We start from the raw sequence: 25,788 nt of genomic DNA, 5'->3' as shown, positions 1-25,788 counted from the left end.
ACGAATATCAAATGGTGCCTCCCCCACGATTCTATAGAACTTAATTTAAGTGATGAAAATCTAGTCCACTGCTTAATTGCTCTAGAAGCAAGAATCTGCTCCCCAACCACCAACATCCAGATGAAATATAGTCCCTCTGGTTTAGTACAGCCACATATAAATAGAAGAGCTAGTATCTTGATGGGGTCCGATTCATTCCTAGCTCAGAATGACTGACTGAGGTGTCACGACACCACACCTTGCAAAAACTCTAGTCTTTATGACATAAACACCAATCAGGCTCCGGAGATATTGCAACTAGAAGGTTCAACATCTGCTTCTTTGGCTATAACGCCACTTCGATGCCTTGAGCCTTTTGATTCATTAATTTCTAGGGGGCGGAAGTGAAACAATATCAAGCTTTGATCAGCAAACCATCTCCCGAGTCCCACAGACGAGCAGACCATTAGAGAGGTGCCACCATATTACTCCCCGAGAATTAGAAGAAACAAATACAACACTCCGTATACTGACGTGAAATGTGGCTGGAATAAAATCTAAGATGCTACTTCCCCACTGGATTGAATGTATTGTACAATTTGATGTATGTATTTTACAAGAAACCTGGGCCACTACACTGACTTACATCCCTGGGTATGTTACTTTATGCCGATCGGCTGTTACAGACAACTAGCCTAGAAATGGTAGGATGGTGGACATTTTTAATGTTTATGCCCGCGGGACCAAGTATGTATTAGAAAACACTCTTGAAGAGAGGGAGATATCAATACCCCTGATAGTTTCAGGAGATGTTAATTGTACGTATGAACCATTATGTACAATAGATGTACCCAACAGCGACCAGGTAGAGGCATATTGGCACTTTCCCCCCCCTTGACTAACCACCAATAAAAAAATAGACTCAAACTGCCCTGCAGCTGCCTTCAGGCCATATCCCTTGGTTATGGACTTAGGGCAGCAAATGGCCGTACAAACTCGGATAAGATGGGAGACAATACCTTTAATAGGACATCTAATATGAGTCGCATTGATTATGTCTTGATAGATATCAGATTATGGCCAGAAGTACTGGACATGGTGGTTGGAGAAACAATTGACAGTGACCATAATCCACTTGAGCTTTCCATGTCCTCCTTTTTGAGTAAAACCAATGTTATCTCAGAGATAATGCTCTCATCTAAGGATTTATACCCTACAAATGATAATAGACGATTAAAATGGGCCCGGGTAGCACTGGATACCGACAAGATTGAAGCTATAATTTAACCTTACAAGAAAATACTGAGGCTTTACAATAGTGCCGATCAGCAGGATGAGCTTAAAACGGTTACAGATATACACTCGTCCTTTTTTTCACAGTTAGCTTCCCATTTTATATGTACGAGATCTCATCGTAAGAAGACGTCTGCTAACTCTCATTATTCCTGGTTTAACAAAAAGTGTAAGGAGGCACGGTCACTTTTGACAGCTGAGATTAAAGCCCAAAACAATATTAATATAAGTACAGCTAGAAGAGCATATAAGAAAGTACAGAGGGAAGCCAAAAGGGAACATGTGGAGGATCGCTGGCAGCAGATCAATGCCGCTTGTAAACTGAAAGATCAAAAGCAATTTTGGCTTCTTGTAACAAGGGGAAATGATGAGAGACCGAGTTCACCCACTAATAATATCACAGCAGTAGCCTGGTTTGACCACTGTTCCGGAATTTATTCTGGAACAGGAATGTCCACTCCTGGAGATACTTCTTTAGACTTAACCAACTTACAGGCTAACGGTAATTTTTTCTCTGTAGCAGATATTACTGAAAGTATTAGCTCTATACTTAAAAATAAAGCATCAGGCCCAGATGGAATACCTGGTGATGTATTTCTAGCCGATATTCCTAATTGGTCTAACTATATGTGGCTACTAGCCAATGGTATAGCTGCTGGGGCCCCTATACCCCCTTCTTGGCAAGGAGCGGAGGTCATCCTGGTCTCCAAGAAGGGGGATCGTTCGCTGCCCTCAAACTACAGACCGATAAGTCTGATGGATGGGGAACAGAAAGTTTTTTCTCGTGCCCTGCTCACTAAAATTACCGATTGGATAGAAGGGAATGGCATATTATCCCCCTTCCAAGCAGGGTTCAGGAAAAAGGTTAGTACTATTGATCAGGTTTTTCGTTTTACCCTTTTGGCCTGGAAGTCTGTGACATTGGAACAGGACAGTCTTTACACTGCTTTTATTGACTTGAGGTCAGCTTTTGATCTTATTCCAAGGGCTACACTTTGGCAAGTACTTTATGATCAGGGGCTCCCTCATGACATTCTGGCACTTCTAATTCGCCTTCACAAAGGAAATTATGCTAAGGTACGATGGGGAGACAAAACGCAACTGACAGACCCAATAAAGGTAGTACGAGGGGGGAGGCAGGGCTGCGTTCTTGCCCCCACCTTATTTTCACTTTTTGTAAATGGGGTGGTGAATTATCTAGCGGAAGCCCATGCAGATGCCCCTTCACTGGGGAGTGTGAAAATAAGCACATTGCTTTTTGCGGACGACACGCTATTAGTTTCTAAAACCCCAAGTGGCCTTCAACACCTATTAGATCGCTTCATCTCTTTCTGTGAGATGAGAGGTTTAGAAGTAAATACCTCAAAGACAAAACTTTTGTTAATGAACCCCCATAAATCTTTTAAAGGGAAACTATTACTGGGGCGGATTCCGCTGGAAGGGGTGGATTCCATTGTATATCTTGGTATAACACTCACCGAAAAAATAGAATGGAAACAACATATCTCAAAGCAAATTCTACAGCAGAGGAAGACTTCTGGGGCTATAATCTTAGAACATAGGTCATCACAATCTAGACTGATTGCAGCACCACTACAGATATATGATCAGAAGGTGGCTGGCTCAGCTCTCTATGGGGCCGAACTCTGGGGATTCGATAATTTGGAGGGCCTGCTTCTTACAGAGAACAAATTCTTAAGATCACTCTGCTCACTTCCCCAGAGTACCCCGCTCACTCCTCTACGACTAGATTTGGGCAGAACTACAATAGTGGATAAAGCGAGGCTTCGACCTCTTCTTTTTTGGCTCCGCATTAAAAAAACACCTGAGCTTGTCCAGTATGCGATTGCTACCGAGGAGGTTTTTAAGCTGGATCGTTTTAAAAAAATTGCCAGGTTCTTTAACATCAAAACATTGCTGTTTGAAATAGGCCTGGGAAACCTTTGGGAAGAAAAGGACTCTAGCTTACTGCCCAGTGGAGAGTGGGCCAAGTCCTACTATTGGAAATGGGTAGCAGAGAGAACAGTCACACAAGTGAAAGGAGGTCAACTCACGATAGAGTTCATAGAGTTTAAGATGGTTGGTGTGTACGAGCCCTATATGGACTTCATCACTGTCCCGCAAGAGAGGAAGTTATTTATCCAATTTAGATTTGGATGTCTCCTCTGAAACTCCTTTACCGCGTCATGGAATAGGGGCTCCCAAGCTAAACCAACCAATTGCCCATGTTGCCCCGAGTCAGAGGAGACGACTAAGCACATTCTCTTTGCATGCCCTTTATATAAAAACCCAAGAACTATATGTTTAGCCCCTGCTTGCAGACAACTAGGAACCCGCAGTCATTTAGAGGCACTACGTATCCTCAGAACAGATACAAGGCCACAAATAGTATGTGCAATGGTCAAATTCCTGGGGAGGTTTTGGTTAATTAGGAGACAGAAGCTAAAATGAATTGAGCATATCATTAGATTAAGTATCACTCCTCACAAAGTATCCAGTCCGCACTCGATGTCTTATAATCGTGACATTTTATGACTCATGTTTAAATTACAGAGAACTGAGCTACACTGTATTTCTGCCAATTATGCACTAGCACTTTATGCATCTTTTATGTGTTTTTAGATTGTATGGTTTTAATATCTTGGAAGCCAGTTCTTTTAACTTGTTTTTTAGTTTTTAATGGCTCGGGTTTTAATATGTTTTGTAGCTGTATAAATAATGTCATCTATTTTGGCTTACAATTTCTATTATGAAAATCTTGTTTTAATTACCATACTTTTGTATGCACTTTGGTGGTCTTAACGACCGAATAAAGTTAATGATGATGAGTTATAGTTAGGACCTAGTTTCCATGGAAAAAGTGTTTTTTTGTTTTTCTAATAACTTTTGTGCCGTTTGACGAATCTTCATGAAATTTACAAAACTGCTGTGCAAGTCAGATCAGCTGCTGTCTAGAAAGCTTTAGGGTGATTCATCAAGTGGGGGTCGAGAAAAAGAGAGGATCCCAAAATAAATTTTCACGATGCAATTTCACATAGGGAATTTAGACAAGAATACAGCCCGAACCGCTAAACGGAATTATACCAAATTTGGCAGAAAGCTATATCTTCATCCACAAAGAGTGCTTTGTGTAATTTGGTCTAAATCTGTTCAGTAGTTTTGGAGTTATTAAGGAAAAAATATGTATGCATATCTAGAGACACAGATCCACCGCAGTGGATCCGCAGATCGACGCGCCAATAGCAATACCATGATTGGCTGGACGTAACCTGAGAGAAAAGTTGCAGCTACTATTTTGTGAATCGGGACACAGTTCTCGGGGGGGACAAAGTATTAATAGGATATAAAGGGTCAGGATAAAAATATCCTGACCCCAATGGGACTGATGGAAGGGTCTGTGAGGGACTCCTTAGGGGTCAAAATTGTGGGACAAGGTTTTTTTATGAGTGTAAGAATCTGTCGAGCCACCACAGCCCTCAGCGTGGTGCTCAGTGTGAATCCATGGCACATCTGTGGATCCAGACACCTAATAAAAACAGATACACCCGCTCACACACTCGCTCACATACTCTCACACACACCCACACAACCACTCACACATTCCACACATCCACTCCCACCCATACAGTCACTCATACATCCACTCAGAGACCCAGAGAAATACTCACTACCCACTCACAGACCCACACAAGTAAACACCCACACACCAACTCACAAAGCCATGTACACACCCATACAGCCACTTACATGCCCACTCACAGACCCACATGCACTTACAGTCCTACTCACACACCCATACAACAAAGACATTCACACACCACTCAAACCAACACAGCCACTTACACACCCACTCATACACCCACCACACACTCACATGCCCACTTACACATATACAACCACTGACACACACACTCACACACCCATACAGCCACTCACACACCCACTCAGTGACCCAGAAAACCACTCACACACCCACTCACCAACCCATACAGCCACTCACAACCTATCCAGTCATTGATACATCCACTCAGAGACCCAGAACATCACTCACATACCCACTCACAGATCCACACAGGCACTCAACCACCTAGCCAGAGACCCATAAAACTACTCGCACACCCATTTGCACACTCCTCTAGCCACTCACACACTGTCACACATCCATACAGCTACTCACACACCCATACAGTCACTGATACATCCACTCAGAGACCCAGAGAACCAATCACAGACCAAGACATGCACTCACACAACCACTCACATGCCTACTCACACACTCATACAGCCACCTACACACACACTCAGAGCCCCAGAAACCACTCCCACACCCATTTACACACTCATACAACCACTCACATACCCACTTACAGACCCAGAGAACCACTCATGCATCTAGTCACAGGTTGGTTGCATGCAGGGGTTGGCTGGGGCGGTTAGTTAGCGTATGGTAATTAAATATTACTTTAGTTTAAAAAAACTAGTACTTCACTGAAAAAAACAAAGGTTACTGGGACATTATAGTTAGGAAATGGAATTAAAAGAAATGTAGACATTCACTGAAAAAAACAAAGGTTACAGGGACAATAATCTACGGACTCAGAGTACAACTTCAAGCTATGCCTAACAGAAGTCATCCGGTGGATGCAAGCCAACCACCTTAAATGTAATAAAGACAAGAAAGAGATCATGCTATTAGGGAAATTAAACCCTTTCGACCTGGCATTATGGTGGCCAGAGGCTGTTCCCCCTGCCCAACCCCGTTGAGGTGGTATAAAACACCTGGGCATGAAATTTGATTCCTCTCTCTCCTTTCGCCCACAAGCATTCGCAGTGGCAGGGATGCGTTTCAAACTGATAAAATCTTTGAAAAAGTTATTTGACTTTATCCCCTGCTCAGCAAGACAGACAGTGGCCGTTGCATTAATTACATCAAGATTAGACTACTGTAATAGACTATATGCAGGTGCCTCCAAACAAGTGCTACAGAAGCTACAGACAGTGCAACATGCAGCTGCTCAATTTGTACTGAAATTGCCTTGCCACTCTTCAGACTCAGCAGCTCTTAAAGTTCTTCACTGGCTGCCAATACATTAAAGGGTACTGTTTAAGATCCTGCTAATTACCTTTAGAGCATATATATATATTATCTACTGGCGGTCGCCAGTAGATAGTTATAGTTAGGACCGTGTTTCCATAGGAAATCTGAAAATTCTATTTTGAATAACTTTGGCGCCGGTTGACGAATCCTCACGAAATTTTCAAAACAAATGGGGCGCTCCGCTCAGCTCCTACCCTGAAAGTCTCGGGGTGATTCGTCAAGCGGGGGCTGAGAAAAAAGGGGGGTCCCAAAACGTGTTTTCCCATGCATTTTCCCATAGGACCTTTAGTCGAAGGTACAGACCGAACGGCTGAACAGAATTACTTGAAATTTGGCAAAGAGGTAGTCCTCAGGTCAGGCATGTGCCTTTTTCATATATGTGTCAATCTGTTCAGTAGTTCCTGAGAAAATTGCATTTAAAAGTATATAAATATCTATAAGCGCGCACCGTGCGCGCACGGTGCGCGCACCCTAGCGTGCGCAAGCGCAATTCTGATTGGTGGTTACATGTCAGTAAACATTCGAATCGATTAAAATCAGGAAGTGTCGGCCGCCATTTTGTGTGTTTGGTGTGTGACATTGAAAAAGAAAGGAGGAGAACGTGAAAAGGGGGCAGGGTAGAGAGTTCCTGACCCCCTTGCCTTTGTCAGGGGGTCCCTGAAGGACCCCGAAGGGTCAAAAAAACATTTTATTTTTTTTTCAAAAATTCGCGGGGTGCGCGCACGGTGCGCGCATGGTGAAAAACCTTAAAAGAAACAAAAAAAACTTTTTAAACGAGCCATTCCATATTACAGGATACAGTCAATCTATAACTATATACATAGGTAGTTTATTGTAAAATAAATATATTAAAAATATAATAATACATACATAACTTAGCATTTAAAAAACCTTACAAATTCACTTAAAAAACCATGTGTTTCACACACGTTATAGTTAGGAATTAGCATTTAAAAAACCTTGCAAATTCACTTAAAAAAACATAGGTTTCACACATGTTATAGTTAGCTGGACATTTCACTTGTAAAAAACCAATGAAATTCCCCCGTTATAGTTAGTTCAGATAACTATAACTCGCGGGACCGCCACTCTAGCACAAGGATGATGTCATCAGTGATGTCATGAGTGATGCCACTGACCATGTCATGAGTGATGTAATATGTGACGTCATGAGCAGTGGATTGCGGGCGCGCGAGTTAAAGTTATCTGAACTAACTATAACGGGGGAATTTCATTGGTTTTTTACGAGTGAAATGTCCAGCTAACTATAACATGTGTGAAACCTATGGTTTTTTAAGTGAATTGGCAAGGTTTTTTAAATGCTAATTCCTAACTATAACGTGTGTGAAACCTATGGTTTTTTAAGTGAATATATATATATATAAAAACCACAGGTTACAAGGACGATATAGTTAGGCTCAGGTTTCACCCTTACAAAACCAGTGAAAGTTAGCAGTTATAATTAGCTGAGCTAATTATAATGCGTGCCCCCACGATGCACTGCTTATAACCTCACATATTACATCACTCATTACATGGTCAGTGACATCACAAATGACATCATCCACATGCATCCACTCCAGTAAGTCCCAAACTACAGGGTTGCTGAGAGGTTGTCAAGCGCCACATCCCCTTTCTCCACCACTCTGCATATGCACATCCTGGTGCACTACTAGTGGGGGGATGAAGTCCCCTTGGCTATTGAGGGTCCTTGGGGGTCAATTACCCCTACTGTTACCTCCACTAAGAGCCACAGAGCTGGGTTGCCGAGAGATACTCAGAAGCCTCGCCCCCTTCCAACACCACTATGCAAATGCACCTCCTGGTGCACTGCTGGTTGGGGGAAGAAGTCCACTTTAGTACTGAGGCCTCAGGAGTAAAGTGGAATTCATTCCCCAACCACTAGTGTGACAGGAGGCATGTTTGCAGAGTGGTGGAGAAAGGGGGTGGGGCCTCGGCGAGCTACTGGGCTTTTAAAAAAAATCCTTTCTTTTTTTAGGGAAGGGGGCTGCCTGCTGGCTTTCTTTTTTTATAATGTTGTTTCTTATTAAAGGGAGGGGGCCGCACGACCCCCTCCTGGGCCCTGTATGGCCCAGGGGACCCCATCCCCTGGGGCCATAACTCAATTGTGGGAGCCCTGGTCCCACTCAGGTCACCCACTCTTATCTGTTGGGGACTGCTGGGGGAGCCTCAAGGCCCCTGCAGTCCCTGCCAGCTCCCTTCGTCCAGCAAGAGCTGGCATTGCTTTTGGACAGAGGGAGCTGCTAAACATGCAGCTCCCTCTGTCCAATAGCAATTCTGCTCTGCTTCGAGTAAGCGAAAGTGTTTGACACTCTCGATTACTCGACTCAGAACAGCATTTGCTATGACTTGGCGGTAGCGGTGCTCCTCGGGACATTGCTGGAGCTGGCACCGGTGGGGGTGGTGGTCCCTAGGGCCATTTACGGTTCCACGAGGGGGAAGTATTTCAACCCAGGGAGGTGGTGGACCCCAGGGATGGGGGTCCGCAATGGCCCCCCTTAAATATTCTGTATGTGCCCTGGGGGGTGGCGTTCACCAGGGTAGTGGGGGAGCCACGTAGCTTCCCCGCATATATATTATTCCTGCCTCAGTGAGTTGGTGGTCCCTGGGGCTGCAAGGGCTGCGGAGGAGGCTGTCAGGCCTCCTCTTCATTGTTTTTAAAATATTGTAATGTAGGTAGTTATAGTTAGGACCATGTTTCCATAGGAAAAGCATTTTTTGACGTGCCTGTACCTTTTGCACCATTTGACGAATCTTTGTGAAATTTTCCCAAAAAAGTATGCCAGTGGTTCTAGTTGTGCATGGAAAGTTTCAGGGTGATCCGTCAAGCGGGGCTGAGAGAAAGGGAGGGTAAAACAAAAGTGTGTTTCTCATGGTAATTCCCATAGAGATTTTAAACACGACTGCAACCTGAACTGCTGGACGGAATTACACCTAATTTGGCAGAAAGGTAGCTCTTGTTCCAGAAAGCAGGCTTCTGTTATTTGATGTAAATCAGTTCAGTCGATTTCAAGATATTAAAGGAAATCCAAATTTGTGTATCTCGGCAGAGCCGACTCACAGATCCCATGGAGGGAACTTGGAACCAATAAACATGATAGCACCCCATTGAAATGCATTTTAGTGAATGGCAGGTTTTGAGGATCACAAAGAAAGGAGAGTGTTTAAAGGGTGATAACAGATTTTAGTCACAATATAAATTATTTGTTGCTAAGATAATTTTACCCTGTAAAAATCCTTCTGCTGGGATTTCAAAATCATATTTGAGAGAAAACAAACAGTTTTTTCATGATTTTCTCATAGTGGTTACATAAAGTGCTCCATAAGCTAAAATGAGAGCATATTGTCTGTAAATTCACACTGTTTCTCAGCCATATAAGAATGAAGTCTGGCATTCTCAGTAGAACATGTATTTCCAAAAAGAGCAGCCTGTCGGTTGATTCTCTTGTTTTCTACTGCAGCCTCCCAGAGTGCTCTAAAGAACTAGAGCCCTAACAGTCTTACATATGACAAAAAGTGTGGCACACCAGAAGCCATCTTGATTGAACCAAATGGGTAAAACTTAAAACATTTAATATAGAAAGGAACAAAATAAGGGGTTTCCTTTTGTCATAGAAATTATGGTTGGTGCTGTAGAAAGAAAAATTAGGAGACGTTTTAAGTGAGTTCTCAAATATTTTACTCTTCTGTTTCATTAAAACATTCTGACATGTAGACTGAAACATGCACTTTCAACACCTACAGCAGACTGACAAACAACTCCCTGGGGATCAGCAGTTTACTACAGTGCTCTGATAAGCTACTAGAATGCTAATAATCCAAAATGATGCCAAAAGTGTGGCACATAGCGTGGTTGGACAAAAAAGAGAGAGCGAATCGTGTGGTCCCGCTGATTGAGAAAACGGATGGTGTGTGTGTGACTGAGCCAGAAGAAATTGTCTCCTGCTTCGCGGATTATTTCCATGGGGTGTATTCCCCGGTGTCTCCCTGCTCGGAAGAGGATTCCCTTGCCCTGCTCAGTGATATCGCGCTGCCCTCCCTTTCCGGGGAGGACAGGGTGTCGTTGGACGCCGCTCCCACCTCCGATGAGATCGCCCTCGCCATACGCTCGGTCGCTTCCGGCAAGGCCATGGGTCCGAATGGTCTCCCTATCGAGTTATATAAGTTACGACCGGATACGCTCACACCCCACCTCCGGGCTATGTTCCTGGCGGCGCACTCGGTGGGCTCCCTCCCGCCGGACCAGCGTCTGGCTACAATCGTGGTCATCCACAAGGAGGGGAGACCTCGGGACCGGGTTACATCCTATCGGCCCATTTCGCTGCTGAATGCGGAGCCCAAGATTCTCGCTAAGGTACTGGCCAATCGGCTCGTCGGCGTGGTGGGCGATTTGGTTCATCAGGACCAGTCTGGCTTTATTCCTCATCGCAACACAGCCCTTAATCTGCGGCGTTTGCACAGTGTGCTCGCACGTGCCCCGTTTATACGGGAGCCGGCCATTTTGGCGTCCTTAGACGCCACCATGGCGTTTGACACGCTTGAATGGCCATATATCTGGGCGATGCTTGCGAAGTTTGGATTTGGCCCAGGGTTCATCAGTTGGGTCAAATTGCTATATTCGGGCCCATTGGCGCAGGTGGTGGTGAACGGAAGAGTATCGGCTCCGTTTGAGCTGGGCCGGGGCACTCGACAGGGCTGCCCCTTATCGCCGCTCCTCTTTGCACTTGCCTTGGAGCCCCTGGCGGAGTGGCTGTGGTGGGAGCCTTCCATCCGTGTACGCTGATGACATCCTCTTGTACCTAGCTTCCCCACGTAAATCACTCATAGTACTAGTTGATGTTCTGCATTCATTCGGTCGTAACTCCGGTCTGGTCATCAACTGGGCTAAATCGTGTGTGTATGTTCTCTCTGGGGAGGCTCCTATCCTCCCGCGGGGCTGTCTGATCCAGGTCGCCCCGCAGGGATTTAGGTACCTGGGTGTCTTCATTACTCTGGACCCGGAGGCTCGGTATAATCGGAACTTGCTTCCCCCCCTCCAGCGTCTGAAAGAGGATGTCGCGCGCTGGCGGCGTTTGCCGCTTTCGCCGCTCGGCCGGGCGGCATTGTTTAAAATGATGTCGTTGCCGCGTTTCCTATACGCGTTGCAGAACACGATGGACCTCGTCCCAGCGCGCTACTTCCGCGAAGTGGAGGGTTTGCAGCGCCGCCTGTTCTGGGACGGGAGGCCACGTATTGCCCTGGCTAAGCTGACGCTCCCCTGGTATGATGGGGGGATTGCCCTCCCGGATATTAAACGGTATTATTGGGCCTCCCAGCTAGCTGCAATTAATCAGGGCCTATATGGGCCAGCCTTAAACCCGGCGTTTGAAATGGATAGGATGCTACTTCCAGGTGGTGACTATAATCGAGCGCTCTACTCTAGCGCACCCGACGCTCGCCTGACGGGCCCCACGCGTGTCATGGTGCGAGTGTGGCACGCGGCCAATGCTGCAATGGGGTGGAAGGACCGTTTGACCTGGGCGTCACCACTATACGCATCTGAGCGGTTGGGCTCCTTGTGGACCTCGAAGGGCTTTGAGAAGTGGGATTTAATAGGCATCAGCAGAGTGGGGGATCTCTGGACGAGGGGAGGATTTAAAACGTTCGAAATGCTGCAGACGGAATTTCAGCTGCAGGGCAGCGAGTACTTTCGGTACTTGCAGGTCCGGCATGCGCTGGGCTCCGTCTTTCCGGACGTTGCCTCCATCCCGGAGTGCTCCCCCCTGGAGGATAGAGTGCTGGATGGACACGTCCCTGACAGCACGATCTCACTGATCTACAAAAAGCTGATCAACGATCGCTCAGACTTGCTGACTGCCCTTCGTGAGGCTTGGGTAGCCGATGGGCTGGAGCTGGACGACGAGGACTGGATCTCCGCGGTGGCTCCCCGAAAGAGGTGGCCATACCGGCTCGCCTTCGTTTCGTCCAGCTCAAGATACTCCACAGGGTCTACATGACGGGGCCAAAGCTCCTGCGTATGGGCTATGCTGAGGACGGTTTGTGTAAGCATGGGTGTGGTGCGCTGGGGACTTTTCTGCATATCCTTTGGGAGTGCCCGCAAGTGGAGGGGTTCTGGCGAGGTGTGCATGAGGTGCTGCGAGTGGTCACGCATGTGGCGCTGTTGCCCGAAGCGAGGAGATGCCTGTTGAATGTGTGGGAGCCTACCGATTACTCGGTGCCGCAGACGTGGTGGGTGACTCTGGGGTATATGGTTGCCAAGCGTGATATTGCCCAGCTGTGGGGATCCCAGAGCCCCCCGACTGTCTCGGCCTGGAAGGAACATATGGATTGGTGCATGTTTCGGGAAAAGGTGGTGTATGTGGCGAGAGGTAAGCCTGCGACATGGGTGAAAGTGTGGGGCCCCTGGAACGCCTACCGCGGGGGTATCTGTGCTCCACCCCTATTGCCTGATCCGTCGCCGGCCCCGTCCCCTTAGCCAACTCATCCCCCCGGTACCTGGGCATTAGGTGTCCCCAACCCTAGTTCTGATCTCTCCCCCCCTCTTGAGATTCCTATGGATGGCTAGAATCCCCCCTCTAGGGGAGCACGTGTTGCTATTCCGCTTGAGGATTGCCTTGTGGGTTTGTTTGTGTTTGTTGTTCTTTAACTTTAAAATGGAACCGTATAATGGGGTCTGAATAGTGTGGCACGCAACGATGTTATCTCCTGTAAATGCTCGGCCGCAGCACCATGTGTTTTACAAATATATACCGTATGCTCCTTTTATTGCTAGCGGCCGGCCGGAAGGTTGTAGGCCCATACTTGTATAATTTTTTGAGTCTTGAAATAAACGGTTTAAAAAAAAAAAAAAAAAAAAGTGTGGCACATCTGAGCACCATCTTGATGAAAAAAGTGTGGCACATCTGAGCACCATCTTGATGGAATCAGAGGGGAAAACTGAAAGAACATTCTACTAAGGATACTGCAATAAATGAGGAGATTTGGGGGCTTCATAACTAATAAGTCTCCCAAGATGGTCACCAGAGAGAAAAAGGCCCAAATGTAGCCAAATAATCATCCAAATGTAGCCAAAGTATAGCCCAGTGACAGAAGTGTGCAAACTACTTAATTATGTTTTTTTTTTCAGTTTTATATAGCGCAAACTTGACCCGAAGGTATTGGAGTGCTTAACATGAGTATCAGTTACATTACACAAGGACACATTTCTTTTGGGTTTTAGGCATGAAGAGAATAAGTGATTTGCCCAGAATCACAGGGTGTCGAGCTGACACCGAAACTCAAACCTAGTTCCCCATTTGCAAAGTCTGCAGCTCTGGCCGTAATGCCACATTCTCTCCCCTAATTGCAACATATAATCAAGAGACCAATTGGATAAAAAAAAAATCAAGACAGTAAATAATTTAGTTAATTAAGTGCTTTGGCGCTATTTGAGAGCTCAGAAAATATGTACTCATTTTAGTTTTTTAGAACACTAACCATAACTCTATGGAAATAAGATCCTCTCATTTTTATAATTTCTAAAGGAAATACTTAAGGTATTACAGTTTTGATTAGATCAAGATGACGTCAGGCATGCCGCACTTTTTAATAAATATAGAATGTTAGCAATCTAGTTGTTCATTAGAATACTGTAGGGAGGCAGATGTCTGGGGTATGGACTCAGATAATTGAGGGCAGGAAGGAGGGTGCAGAAGCAACAAGCTGACCATGCTGGCAGGCAGGAGAAGCGGTGGCAGCACAATGTAGCAGGGGAAAGGGGGCCGGTGCAACAAACCAACCATGCTGGACAGTCAAGAGAAGCTGTGGCAACCTAACAGACCCTTGAGGGCAGAAGGAAGAGGCAGTGGCAGTACAACCATACTTGCCAACAGACCCAATTCAGGCAGGAGACTCCCGATGTTTTTAAGCCCAAAAGGAATTTATTTTATCTGTCTGCTGGCTAAAATCTCCTCTTTTTCAATGTAAGTCAATGGAAAATATCAATTTCCCAGGTTTTGCTTTTCAAAATCTCCCTCTTACCAAGCTCACAATGTTGGCAAGTATGGTACATTGGACTTGGATAACAGAGGGCAGGGGGGAGTTGGGCAGAGACATTAAACTAACAGGGCGGGAGTCAGGGGTTGCAGCAGCACAATACGCCACACAGTGCAAGCGGGATGGCAGTCCAGCACAACAGACCATGGAAAGAAATAAAGAGGGGACAGGGCCATGCACACGGACAAGAGAGAGCAGAGAGGAAAGTTACAAGGGCAGCAAGCTGACCATACCGGACAGACAGGAAAGACAGTAGCAGCATAACGGACCATGAAGGGCAGGAGGGCGGGGGCAGGGGCACGACAATGAGCCAGACAAGGCAGGACGGGGGATAGGGGCCTGCACCTGGAAAATGGAGGGAAGAGGGGAAGGGGCAGTCCTGAAGCAGCAAGATGACCATGGAGGGCAGGTGGGCTGGGCACTGGAAGCGCAACACACCATGGAGGGCAACAGTGAGACTATAATACCATACACACAGACAATGGAGGGAAGGTGGGAGGGTGTCAGGGGCAGCAAGCTGCCCACACAGGGCTGGTGGGAGAGGCAGTGGCAGCAAAGAAGGCCATGTATGGCAAGGGGGAGGGTTAGTGGCAGCACAACGGCCATAGTGGGCAAGGGTGCAGGGGTGTGCACAAAGAACCATAGAGGACTGAAGGGATGGGTAAGGGCTAGACACAGGCAAGAGAGGGCAGGGAAAGGTGCTTCACAACAAACCATGTGGGGTAGGCAGAAGGAGAAGATGCAGCACAACAGAGCATGAAGAGCAGAGCAGAAGGGAGTGGCAGCAACATGAACCATTGAGGACAGGAGGGAGGGAGGGGATAGGGGATAGGGGCATGGAACTTTGACAGGCAGAGGTGGCAGGGACAGGCAGCAGTCATCGTGCTAGGCAGGCAGGAGGGGCAAAGGCAGATCAACAGAACACTCAGAGTAGATAAGAGGGGCAGTGGCAGGTCCATGGAACAGGTGAGCAAAAAGCAGGGAGCAGGAGCAAGCACACAGACATGAAAAGATGGAGGAAGGAGGGTAGGAACAGCAAGCTAAGCACAGAGGCTAAGCAGGAGGACAATGATGGGGCATAGCATTGGGCAATGGAGGGCAGGAGGAGTGGGCAAGGACATCAAGTTAAATAGAGGACAGTGGCAGCATATCTGACAATGCAGGGCAGGAGGGAGGGGACTGGTGCATAGACTTGGCCAACAGACGGTAGGGAGGATGTGGTTGGGGTAGCAAGCTAACTGTTCATTGCAGGTGGGAAGGACGGTGGCAGAACAACGGCCACACAGGGCTGTAATGAGTGAGTGGAGAGTGTACTTGGACAATGGATGGCAAGGAGGAGGGGGGCAGGAGCAGCAAGCTTCGGTGGGGGCAGACCAAGCCAGGCCAATCCCTGCATCCTGCTCCGCCCCACTGTGCAGTGAAATGGACAAAAATTCATTAAAAAAAAACAAAGGTTACAGGGACATAAAAGTTAGGACATAGAATTTAAAAAACCTTCAAAATTCACAAAAAAAACAAATCTTACAGGGACATTATAGTTAGGTTCAGATTTTACACATACAAAACCATAGTTATTTCAAGTAACTATAACTCGAGCCCTAAGGTATCTATAACTCACACCATCACCATGTACTGTTAACTAGCCCAGATATTAAGTCACTCATGACATCTTCTATGATATCATTGATAGTATCACTGTAGCATTTGCAGTGACATTATTGATGAGAAAACTGTGCCTGTTGAGTGCATGAGTTATAGTTACTTGAAATAACTCTAACTATAACAGCTGAATTTCTATGGACTTGTGTGTGTAAAATCTGAACTTAACTATAACATCCCTGTAACCTTTGTCATTTTCTGTGAATTTCTAAGGTTTCTAAAATTGTATTTCCTAAATATAACATCCCTGTAATCTTTGATTTTTCAGTGCCAAAATCATAAGAAACAAACACAGATTTTCAGCTGCTATACGTCCATTCTGTTCAATTGATGGGAAAATGACTATCCCTTACAATATCCGAAGCTGGCTTGCTGATATGTACTTAATCCCAGTCAATGTGCAAGAGTAAAATTAGTCAAAACCATGGCATTTTTCTCTGCTGTATAGTTCAGCAGTAACGATCTCCACACACTGCACTTGCACATCAATTATGATCATCATAATCACGGTAGTTAAGCCGAATGTTCATTATTGTCAGGATTCTGGTGACAGCAGATTCAATCATTGGGTGCAATGGGCAGAGCAGACACAGTCACACCCAAGTTTCTGTAGACATTGTTGTGCCACATTACATCCATGATAGCTTTCACATCCCACTCCATTCCAGGAGCTGTAGAGGGTAAAGGTAAACTTTATGTACTAGGCACTTCAAATTAGTTTGCTGGAGTCCTAATCTCTGTCAACAATACAAATTTGAGCTTTTCAGAAAACAAGTTCGTACCTTTAGAATTGAATTTTATTCGAAACACAGAAGTAAATAAGCTTTGGCAAAGCTAACATGGCTAGCCTGAACATGCTGGTGCATTGATTGTTTGTATTTGTTTACTGGAAGCATAGAAAAAGAAAACATACTGCCACCTACATGTGGTCACCATATGCCTGCAATACACATTTTAACTTTAAAAAACATACATTGAAATTGCTGTTTACTAGTGATGTTTAAAAAAGAGCTTTTCATTTTTGCCAGGCATCTTACTATTATTTTTTGTGAAGGAGACATGAAGAAATAATCACTCAGAGAAGCAAACAAGATGATGAAAGCAACACCATCATAGAGTCAGTTTAAACAAATTATAACAGTAACTTTAAAAAGCAGACCGAAAATAAATCACCTTCTAAATGGGTACCCAAAAGGCAGGCAAAATAAACATCTTTAAAGATAATAAAAAAGGAAAATGAAAAAGCACACTTTGAAAGAGCTTTGTGACTGAAGAGAAAGGAACTATTTTAAGTGGATGTGAGCAATATGCATAAGCTTTGGGCAGGCACTTAAAGTGAAGGGAGCCAATGAGTAAAGTGGGCTCACCCACTGACCCATGCTCTATGCTGTGGAGTGTGGAATTAAAATGTGAATGGCCATTCAACAGACAAATGGATGAATCCTGCTGACCAAAAGCCCCACTATGTGCTATATTATGTATTATTACTTTTTAGAAAACAATCCTCTGTTAAGACAGCAAAAGGTGCCTCTAAGCCATCAAAACGGTATTTGAAAATTTCACATGTAAGAATATCAAAATAACCAAAAATAAATATACTGCCATTTGAGTAATTTGCTTGACCTTCAGATTCAGAATGGTATACAGACTTGTATCAACTGTGATTCAGAGCAAAATATAATTTCTATGTTTTTTTTTTCTTTGGCCCTTAGTAGGTAATGGCTATTGCTGATCAGTGTGCTTTGCCGTGGTATGAATTGATCACGTCGTAACAGTACATAAAATAATGAAGCTGTTTGACAGTAATGTATGAATGAAACAAATGTTCCACAGATGATGAAAGGTGTCCTGGCGCTGATACAAGCATGCACACAGGATGGACAAGAAACTAGATGTAGGTGTTAAAGAGCAAGTATTTAGCTGTATTCTAAAGAGGAAGTAATTGTGTGTGGATCACAGAGGTAGGCAAAGTGTTCCCAGCGTCTCACACAAAAAAAGACAGAGAGTTCCAAAGATTGTCAGTGATAACCGAAAATGACCAACGACTGATGCGAGTACAACAATATGCAGGACTGGCCCTCGTTACAAGTGGCCTGGAGTTCATGATTTAGCCAAAAGCTGCTCTTTACTTACAAAGAGCCAATAAAGACTTAGGAATTATATTTTGCTCTAAATCAAAGTTGAAACAATTCTGGTTGCTCGTATCAGGGCCTGGTCACCTTTTAGCAATTCCTACTTTTCCTGAAAACTATAGCATTTGGTCTAACTTTGTTATTCATGGAGATGGAAGTGCTTTTTGAGTTGTTTGAATTACGTCGGCATATAAAAGGTTAATATCAGTATAATTCATTTGGGAAGAGATGCCTAAGAGAACCCTCTTTCCTCCATTTGCATCAACTAGCTCCCTGTTCATAACCTTGTATCAATTCAAAGAAACTGTCTAAAATGCCAGATTAAACAAATTACACAATGAACTGATTCAACAGGTCCTTAGATAACTGCACATCTTTCAGTACTACTGTTTCCAAACCTGCTTATGTTTCAAAGAGGATTCAGTAAACAAACTGGAAAAGAATATTGTGACATCTGTCAAAAGTGGACAACGATTATCTTTGGAAAAACTGGAGGTTCTCCCAACAGGTCAGTGATGAAATATATGTTTTTTGAAAGCTTTTATCTGGATAAAGAAAGTATCTTTTGTAAGCCAAGGCAGTTTATGTTTTATTTACATTTTTGCCAGTGCTAAATTTGGGCCGGTGGGTGCAGGTGGGTCCCAACGGAACTCATTTTTGGGTAAAAAGGGAATAGAAGGAGGAAGAGAAATACAGGAAAAAACATGAAAAGGTAAGAATTCAAGGATGAAAAAGAACGTAAAAGAGTGAGGTAAAGAGGCAGGGGGTGTTAGTCTGGTGGTGGATAAAAGAGGCACAAGGTGAAATCAAGACTACACAGCCTTAGTAGTCAGCATCCCTGATATCCAACAGCTCTGGCTGCTCTGGCTGAGGGCTTCAAGCATAACTTCAGGTGCTGGCACTTACTCTTTTCCATATGCAGCACTGTTTTGTAGACTTTTCCAATCAATAGGTGCCACATCACCCCTAACTGACACATCTTGGGATCAGTCCAGAGGCCCTGCAGAGCATCCTGATGGCAGATTCAAGGTGTGGTCTGCAAGACATCTCCCTGTTCCGCACTTTTGCCCCTAAGTAATCTTGCCAAATTGGCTCCTTCCCTTCAAAACGTCTGAAGGAGCCCCTAATGCAATGAGTTCTGCCTTTTTTCTATTGTCCATATGAAAAGGGCATGCCCAGGCTTGACAGTGAGTGTCAGCTAATCACCCTATACAGATTTCTTCTTCACCTCCTGCCTCTACCAAGAGAAGTGTAATCCCATCCAAAATGCCCTGGGAAGGCTTTTGAGCTGCCAGCTGGCCACCACAGTAATTAGCTTGGTCCGGCAGCATATTTTAAAAGCCTCAAGCTCACAGGGGCGCAGGAAAATACTACAGGAAGCATGAGGGAGCGCACATAAATAGCCAAATTAATAATTAATTTATACTTGGAACCCTTTTAAAATAGAAAAAGCAATGTTAGTCACCCTTGTGAGTTGAGACAATGCAAATTTTTTATTTTATGCAGTTTGTAAGTGTAAATACAGTGAAGCACTACAGTATTTGTCAGGAGCCCCTTATCCGATGTCAGTAATTGTTTGAGAGGAGCTCTCTACCCACCAATAAGAAGACCTTGGGTTAAATACCTTTGCACTAAAGGAAGACTTCATCCTTGTTGGAGATCTTCCCTATGTACTGTTCTGCACCAGTAAAGCAAATCTGCTTATTAAGGGAATGACTCGATCGCAACCACTTCCTGTAGCGGTTGGCGTTCTAGTTGTTTTTCCCTCAAGACATTCCGGAGCTGTCATTGCGTCTGCGCGAGTTTCACGCGACGCACTTCAACTGAAGATCTATTCTGAGAGGAACGTTTTGTCAGCGCTCAAACGTCTCGTCAGGAATTTCTCATTTTTGCATAGTGCGCGTCTGGCTCCATTTGTAAAGGGAAGTACAGAGAACTTGTTTCATGCTATTCGGTGATTATTCATTTACTCGTTGTAAAATTCTCTCAACAGAGAAAAGGCTGCAGAACGTTGCTGACAGACTTCGTGGGTAATTCTTCAAAAGAGTCATCTCATCCAATTCCAGAGAACCGTCTGTTTCTTGAAGCATAGCTACGTGAAGGAGGTGTTTTGCTTAACGAACAAGGGAGCCGCTTCTGTGAAGAGAAGTTGACTCCCGCTTTCTCAAGTAAGACTGTTTATTTTTGCTTTGCCTATTGTTCAGCATTATCGAGTAAAAGGAGCAGCAGTGTAGTTTAAAGAATAACTGTAATTCAGAGACTTGGAGATTCAACTCTTTGCAGATTAAGACTGAAGGAATTGCAGGATATATTTGACACACACAAAAAGGGTTGAAGAGCTAAAATCATAAGAACTTATAAGTGATGGTAAACTTATGAACATTTTCTCTTTGGCCATCAGCGAGAACAGATAAGATGGTAACGTCTCTAACCAAATTAAGAAGAAACCTTTTTCTTTAGAGATTGATGATTCTAACAGTCAATCAAATACCACAATATCTCAGACAAAACAGATATTCTAGAGAGAAGCTAGTCTCTGGTCATTAACAGGTAACGTCAAGATAAAACAGAGAGAAAGAGCAATGTAGATAAGAATTAGAGTGAGAGAGCAGGGAAAAATAACTGTCCCTTGTATTTTGCAGGGAACTCCGAGATTTCAAAAAGAGTTTCTGAAGAAGAAGTAGTGGCTGAGCAGTCTCTCTTGTTTTGTCTTCCACTTCCCCTTTCCCCCCTTGCTGAAGCCTGAGACAGTTGTCTTCACCTGTCGCTGGTTTGGGTGGAGAGGATTTGGGGCAAGATCATCTGCTCCTGAGGAGGTCGAGTTGCGTAGTTTGACAGTATTACACTCTTCCTTCCTTACACCGACAGTGAACCTAACATCCTCTTCCATCTCTTGATTCAAATTTAAGATTTGTTTACATAAAACAAATTCTCTGTATAAAAGAGATATGACTAATATCACTTTAGATGCATTGCTTCAGCATAAATCTTTCAATCCCTTTTAGTGGGGCAAAACCACTTAACTTGGGTAAATAATATAGAGATGAAAATCATAAGATTACTAATATTGTCATAGTCCATCAGTACCATGAGCTGAATGTAACACAGCTGTATAATTTAAAAACCACTCCTGCTCCTACCTCTTTGTACTCTTGAATTTAGTGCCACATTATCACTTATCTGTACTTACAATATAATATGAGTCCCATGCAATTCATTAGACCATCCTATTCGAAAGCTTCTCATGCCCATGACGCCTCCTATTTGTACAGTTCAAAGTAGCATCAGTAGTGCAATTTTTCAATGAAGGTCAAGTGAGAACCCCAGAAGGAAATACTTAGCTAAACTTAAATGCTAATCAAAGATAGGAAACTTTAAAATCAGATGTCAGGTTAATATGTTGCTACTTCAACTGAGTTGTAATGAATCTGGCCATTGAACTGTGGGTAAAGGTAAAGCCAAACAAGTTTACCTTAGAATGGTCTTTGTTTCATTAAAGAGGCTCTAGTCAAAGCAGTTGGGATCCATTTTGGCAGTGGTGTAGATGAAGGGATGGTCAGCACCCCACCTGTAAATGTCTGGCCCCTCCTCAACCCCTTGTGCTCACCACCAGCAACAGCCGCAACCAGCATAAACAGACCCTGCCCTCACAGCCTGGGAACAGTGATGTTGTTCCTGTTTACATTTCACACTTACTCTTGCATTCCCTAGGAGTATTTGCTTTTTCCAAGATGTTGTGTTTCTGCAGTTTTTTCACGCAACATATTACTCATATATATATATATATATATATATATAGCATGTAGTGTGAACAGTAGGCGTGCACTAAATATTCCTTTCTGCCAGTGGAATTGGCAGAATTTTGGTGACTTTGCATTACTCTTGTAACACGAAACTCCAGCCAAATTCTGATTTTTTTTCTCGTGCACACTCCAAAACAGTGAGTTGGCAAGTGGAAGCAAGATTTGGCATCCCCTAACCCAATTTTTGGTTGCTAGGAGGACATCCGGTGAGATTTTTCTGACACTGATCGTTGCTGGCGGTCACAACCATTCACAATCGGAAGACTGCTGCTTGAGTTAAAAAATCAACTCAAGCAGCAGCAAAATCAACTTGAGTAGCTGCGCCCTCTGGCACACCGTGTGGTGCTGTTTGTGCTGCTTTTTCAGCATGGAAGGTTCTCCCTATACTAAATTACAGCGTAAGCAGAATGACATGGCTGCTTCCGCCCATTGACAGAACTCCGTGGAATCTCGCTGAGGTTTTTTGTAACCCTGCAGAATTCTGTGGAGTCAAATTCCACAAGTTGCGCCCACCCCTAGTGAAGAGTCGCTCTTATACATAACTATGTGAGTTCAGATTTTTGGTGGGACATGATTGAGAGCTGTGGAGTTCAGACTGAACACAGTGCACATTTCTCACAGTGCCTGTCAGTGGATCATGAAGGGGTTTGGAATATATGATCATCCGAAACTTGGACCCTGTGCAGAGCACACAGAACAATGCTTAGGTGTGCCAATTATAATTGTGATTATAATCGAAAGTGTGTGAAGGAAGTACATAGTTGTCAATATATTGAAAAGTTGAAAGTTAAAGAAAATGCAGTGTGTACAGGTGAATGGGTGCATTGTGTGTGGGGGGGATTGGTGAAAGAGTTGCAAGGAAGTAAATGCTGGAGAGAGTAAAAAGAGGATGCTCAAAAGAAAACAAATAAGGTGTGAAATAAGCAGATTGAGTGTTTCAGAAAGATATGAGGATAAAACAACCATAAATCTCTCACAAAGAGAGTGGTGGAAGGAGAAAAATAGAGACTGATACACTCCAAAGACCTTGCTCCTTCCATAGACCATAGCAATGGGTAATTCACACTCTGAGTAAAAAAGTTTATATACAAAAGTATTCATATTCATGATCACCTGTTGTAGGAGGCCGCACCAGTTTTACATGTGGACACTTGCTTAAAAATCATGTCTAGAGACGCCACTGCATTTTGGAGGAGAAATGCATGCAATAACGGCCATGTCACTTTGTAAGTTTGGTCACCAAACTATAAATGAGCCTTCAGGGCCACATAGCGGATTAATCGCCACTTGTAGATCCTCCTCTATATTTAGCACTTCTTACAGAAACCCACTGATTTTTCATTACCATCCAACTTTAAATCAGGCCCTACATGTCTTCTCGAGGTCCTCATTTACCTGGGTATTCTACCAATTGGTCAATAGCTCCAAGCATGCAACCATCTGAGCGGGTTGTTCCCCAGCATATAAACAGCTGCCACAGAAGTCACAGATATGTCTGTCACTGGACGTCTTCCACACTGGAGCAATTCCTTAGAGTGGAAATTGAAGCCTGCAGTTGAAATATCTCATCAGGTTTTTCTTTAGTACACAGAGCAGAATTTCATTTCAGTATAGCAGCATGAGTCATTCTCTTATTTTGCTCAGCTTGTCTTGTTCTTATTGAAAGTGGGCTGAATAAGGTTCTCATAGGGAATGACTCTGATGGTTGCACCTAATCCGATCACTAAAGACTTCTCCAAGTCTCCCCTCCTTCTTTCCAACAGCTAGAAACTACCATCCACGATGTTACATGCATGTAACTGATTTTGCATCAGAATGGATGCCCTAATGTGCGGTTTGATAGTCAAGATAACAAAAATTAAAAACCAAACTTTTATCATTAAAGTAATTAAAATTCGAACAAACCTCAAAATCTTGATATTATTCTTTGCCTCAAACTTTGCATTAATAATGACATGATTTATTTGATGAACATTATTTAGTACCTTACTACTTTGCCACTTCTCTTGGTCATCTTCTCGAAAATGCAAGGTTCCAAAAGGGTTTGGTCTGTACTCCGTTGTAGAATGAACTGATGGCTCATACGGTTTGTTTTTGTGACTGATGCAAACTTTGATGAAGCTGAAGATAAAATGAATACAAAATATATCATTTAGGTAAGTAGGAAACATTTATATTTTGGTTTTGAGCTAGATGAGCAAGTGACACACAGTTATATGTTACTTTCTGAAAAAATAACAAACCCAATAACATTTATCATAACAGTGAATGAGAATGTTCATTTCCTCCAGTACTATAAGAATATCTAGTGTTGCATGTTATGACGGGATGAGAGACCACGGAGTCAGAACACACAACACAGCACTAGAAATAAAAGCAAGCTTAAGATACGTCATATGATATGTCAGATCATGAGTACTCTCAAAGATTAAAATGCGTTTTAAACTGCTCATAAATCGAATGGAGTTTACGAAAATCTACAGGAGATGCACTCAGGCTAATCCATTGTATGCACTTGTTAGACTTAGCCCTTTTGACAGGTTTATCCCCAAACTTTTAGCCTTTACCTCCTGTTTTTCTGATCCTGTTTTCGTTGGTTATAGGATTCTGGGCACTTTACCACTGCTGATCAGTGCTTAAGTGCATATGCTTTCTGTATAAATTGTGATATGATTGGTTGTCCATGATTGGCGTATTTGATTAACTGGTATGTGCTTAATAAAGTGCACGGTGTGTGCCAGGGCCTGTAAATCAAATGCTACTAGTGGGCATGCAGCACTGGTTGTGCCACCCACATGAGTAGCTCTGTAAATGTGTCTCAGACCGATTAAAGTAGTGTCTGCACGCACAGTTTGTAGCTGCTATGTTGTCCTGACCAGTGCACCCACTTGTCAGGCCCAAACCTTCTCTTTCTTTACATGGAAGGCAGACTCAAAGGTAGGCCCAAGGTAGCCCCATGGGCAGGGTGAATTGTATGTGAAAGGTAGGGCATGTACTAGTGTGTGTGACATGTCCTAATAGTGAAATACTGTGTTTCATTTTTCACTATTAAAAGGCTATCTGTCCCGTAGGCTTATCATTGGGGTTGCATTGTAACATTTTTACCTGTGTAACTTGCAATAGGGACAAAATAGGAAAATGAAGGTTGGGCTCTCTGAACTCAGAATTTATTAACGCATCTTTTGGTGAAGGTGGTTTTTAAATCCTGCGTTTGATAATGCCACTTTTAGAAAGTGTGCATTTTCTTACTTTACCATTCTGTGTGATTCTGGCTGTTTGTGTATTCAGCGTCTGGTGTGTGAGTGATAGGAGCTGAGATGTGCATTCACTCTAGATAGTCACAGGGAGGTTTGAGGTGTGCACTGCCTTGCCTGGGTGACTCATTGCAGGGCTGAATAGACCGGGTCTGCATTTAGAGTGGTGGAAGGAGTTTTGGTTACACCTGAATAGGCTTTGTTTCCTTTTGCACAATGCTGACCCCTGTGGTCATGCTGTACCAGGGAGAACAGGACTGATTTGGACTGGGTTCAGAGACCCTTGCCACAAAGAGAACAAAGCCATTTTGGGGTATAAGTATTACACCTACAAACCAAGGACTTTGGATTACTTCAAGGAACAAGAGGATCCTGCCAGGAAGAAGAGCGGAAGGACTGTGTGAGGAGCGCTGCCTTTTCTGAGTGAGGGTTGGGTTGGCCTGCAGTTGCTGATCCTGTCTGTGGTAGAGGAAAAGGACTGACTCTTTTTACCCTACTGTGGTATCCTGCTTGTG

The 25,788-nt window shown here is 44.0% G+C and overlaps 1 protein-coding gene across 1 annotated transcript in view; it reads right to left on the bottom strand.

The window, feature by feature from the left end:
- Positions 1-25,788, bottom strand: part of SPATA17 (spermatogenesis associated 17) — an 886,586-nt gene that overhangs the window by 165,858 nt on the left and 694,940 nt on the right. The window contains exon 9 of the mRNA XM_085609390.1: positions 24,005-24,140. Within this exon, the coding sequence (XP_085465516.1) occupies positions 24,005-24,140 (136 nt within the window). The remainder of the gene's footprint in view (positions 1-24,004; positions 24,141-25,788) is intronic.

Source organism: Triturus cristatus, chromosome 6, assembly GCF_964204655.1.
Source record: "Triturus cristatus chromosome 6, aTriCri1.1, whole genome shotgun sequence".
In the NCBI taxonomy this organism is placed as follows: domain Eukaryota; kingdom Metazoa; phylum Chordata; class Amphibia; order Caudata; family Salamandridae; genus Triturus; species Triturus cristatus.
The sequence above is the reverse complement of the archived record's forward strand: the minus strand, read 5'-3'. Positions and strand labels throughout refer to the sequence as shown.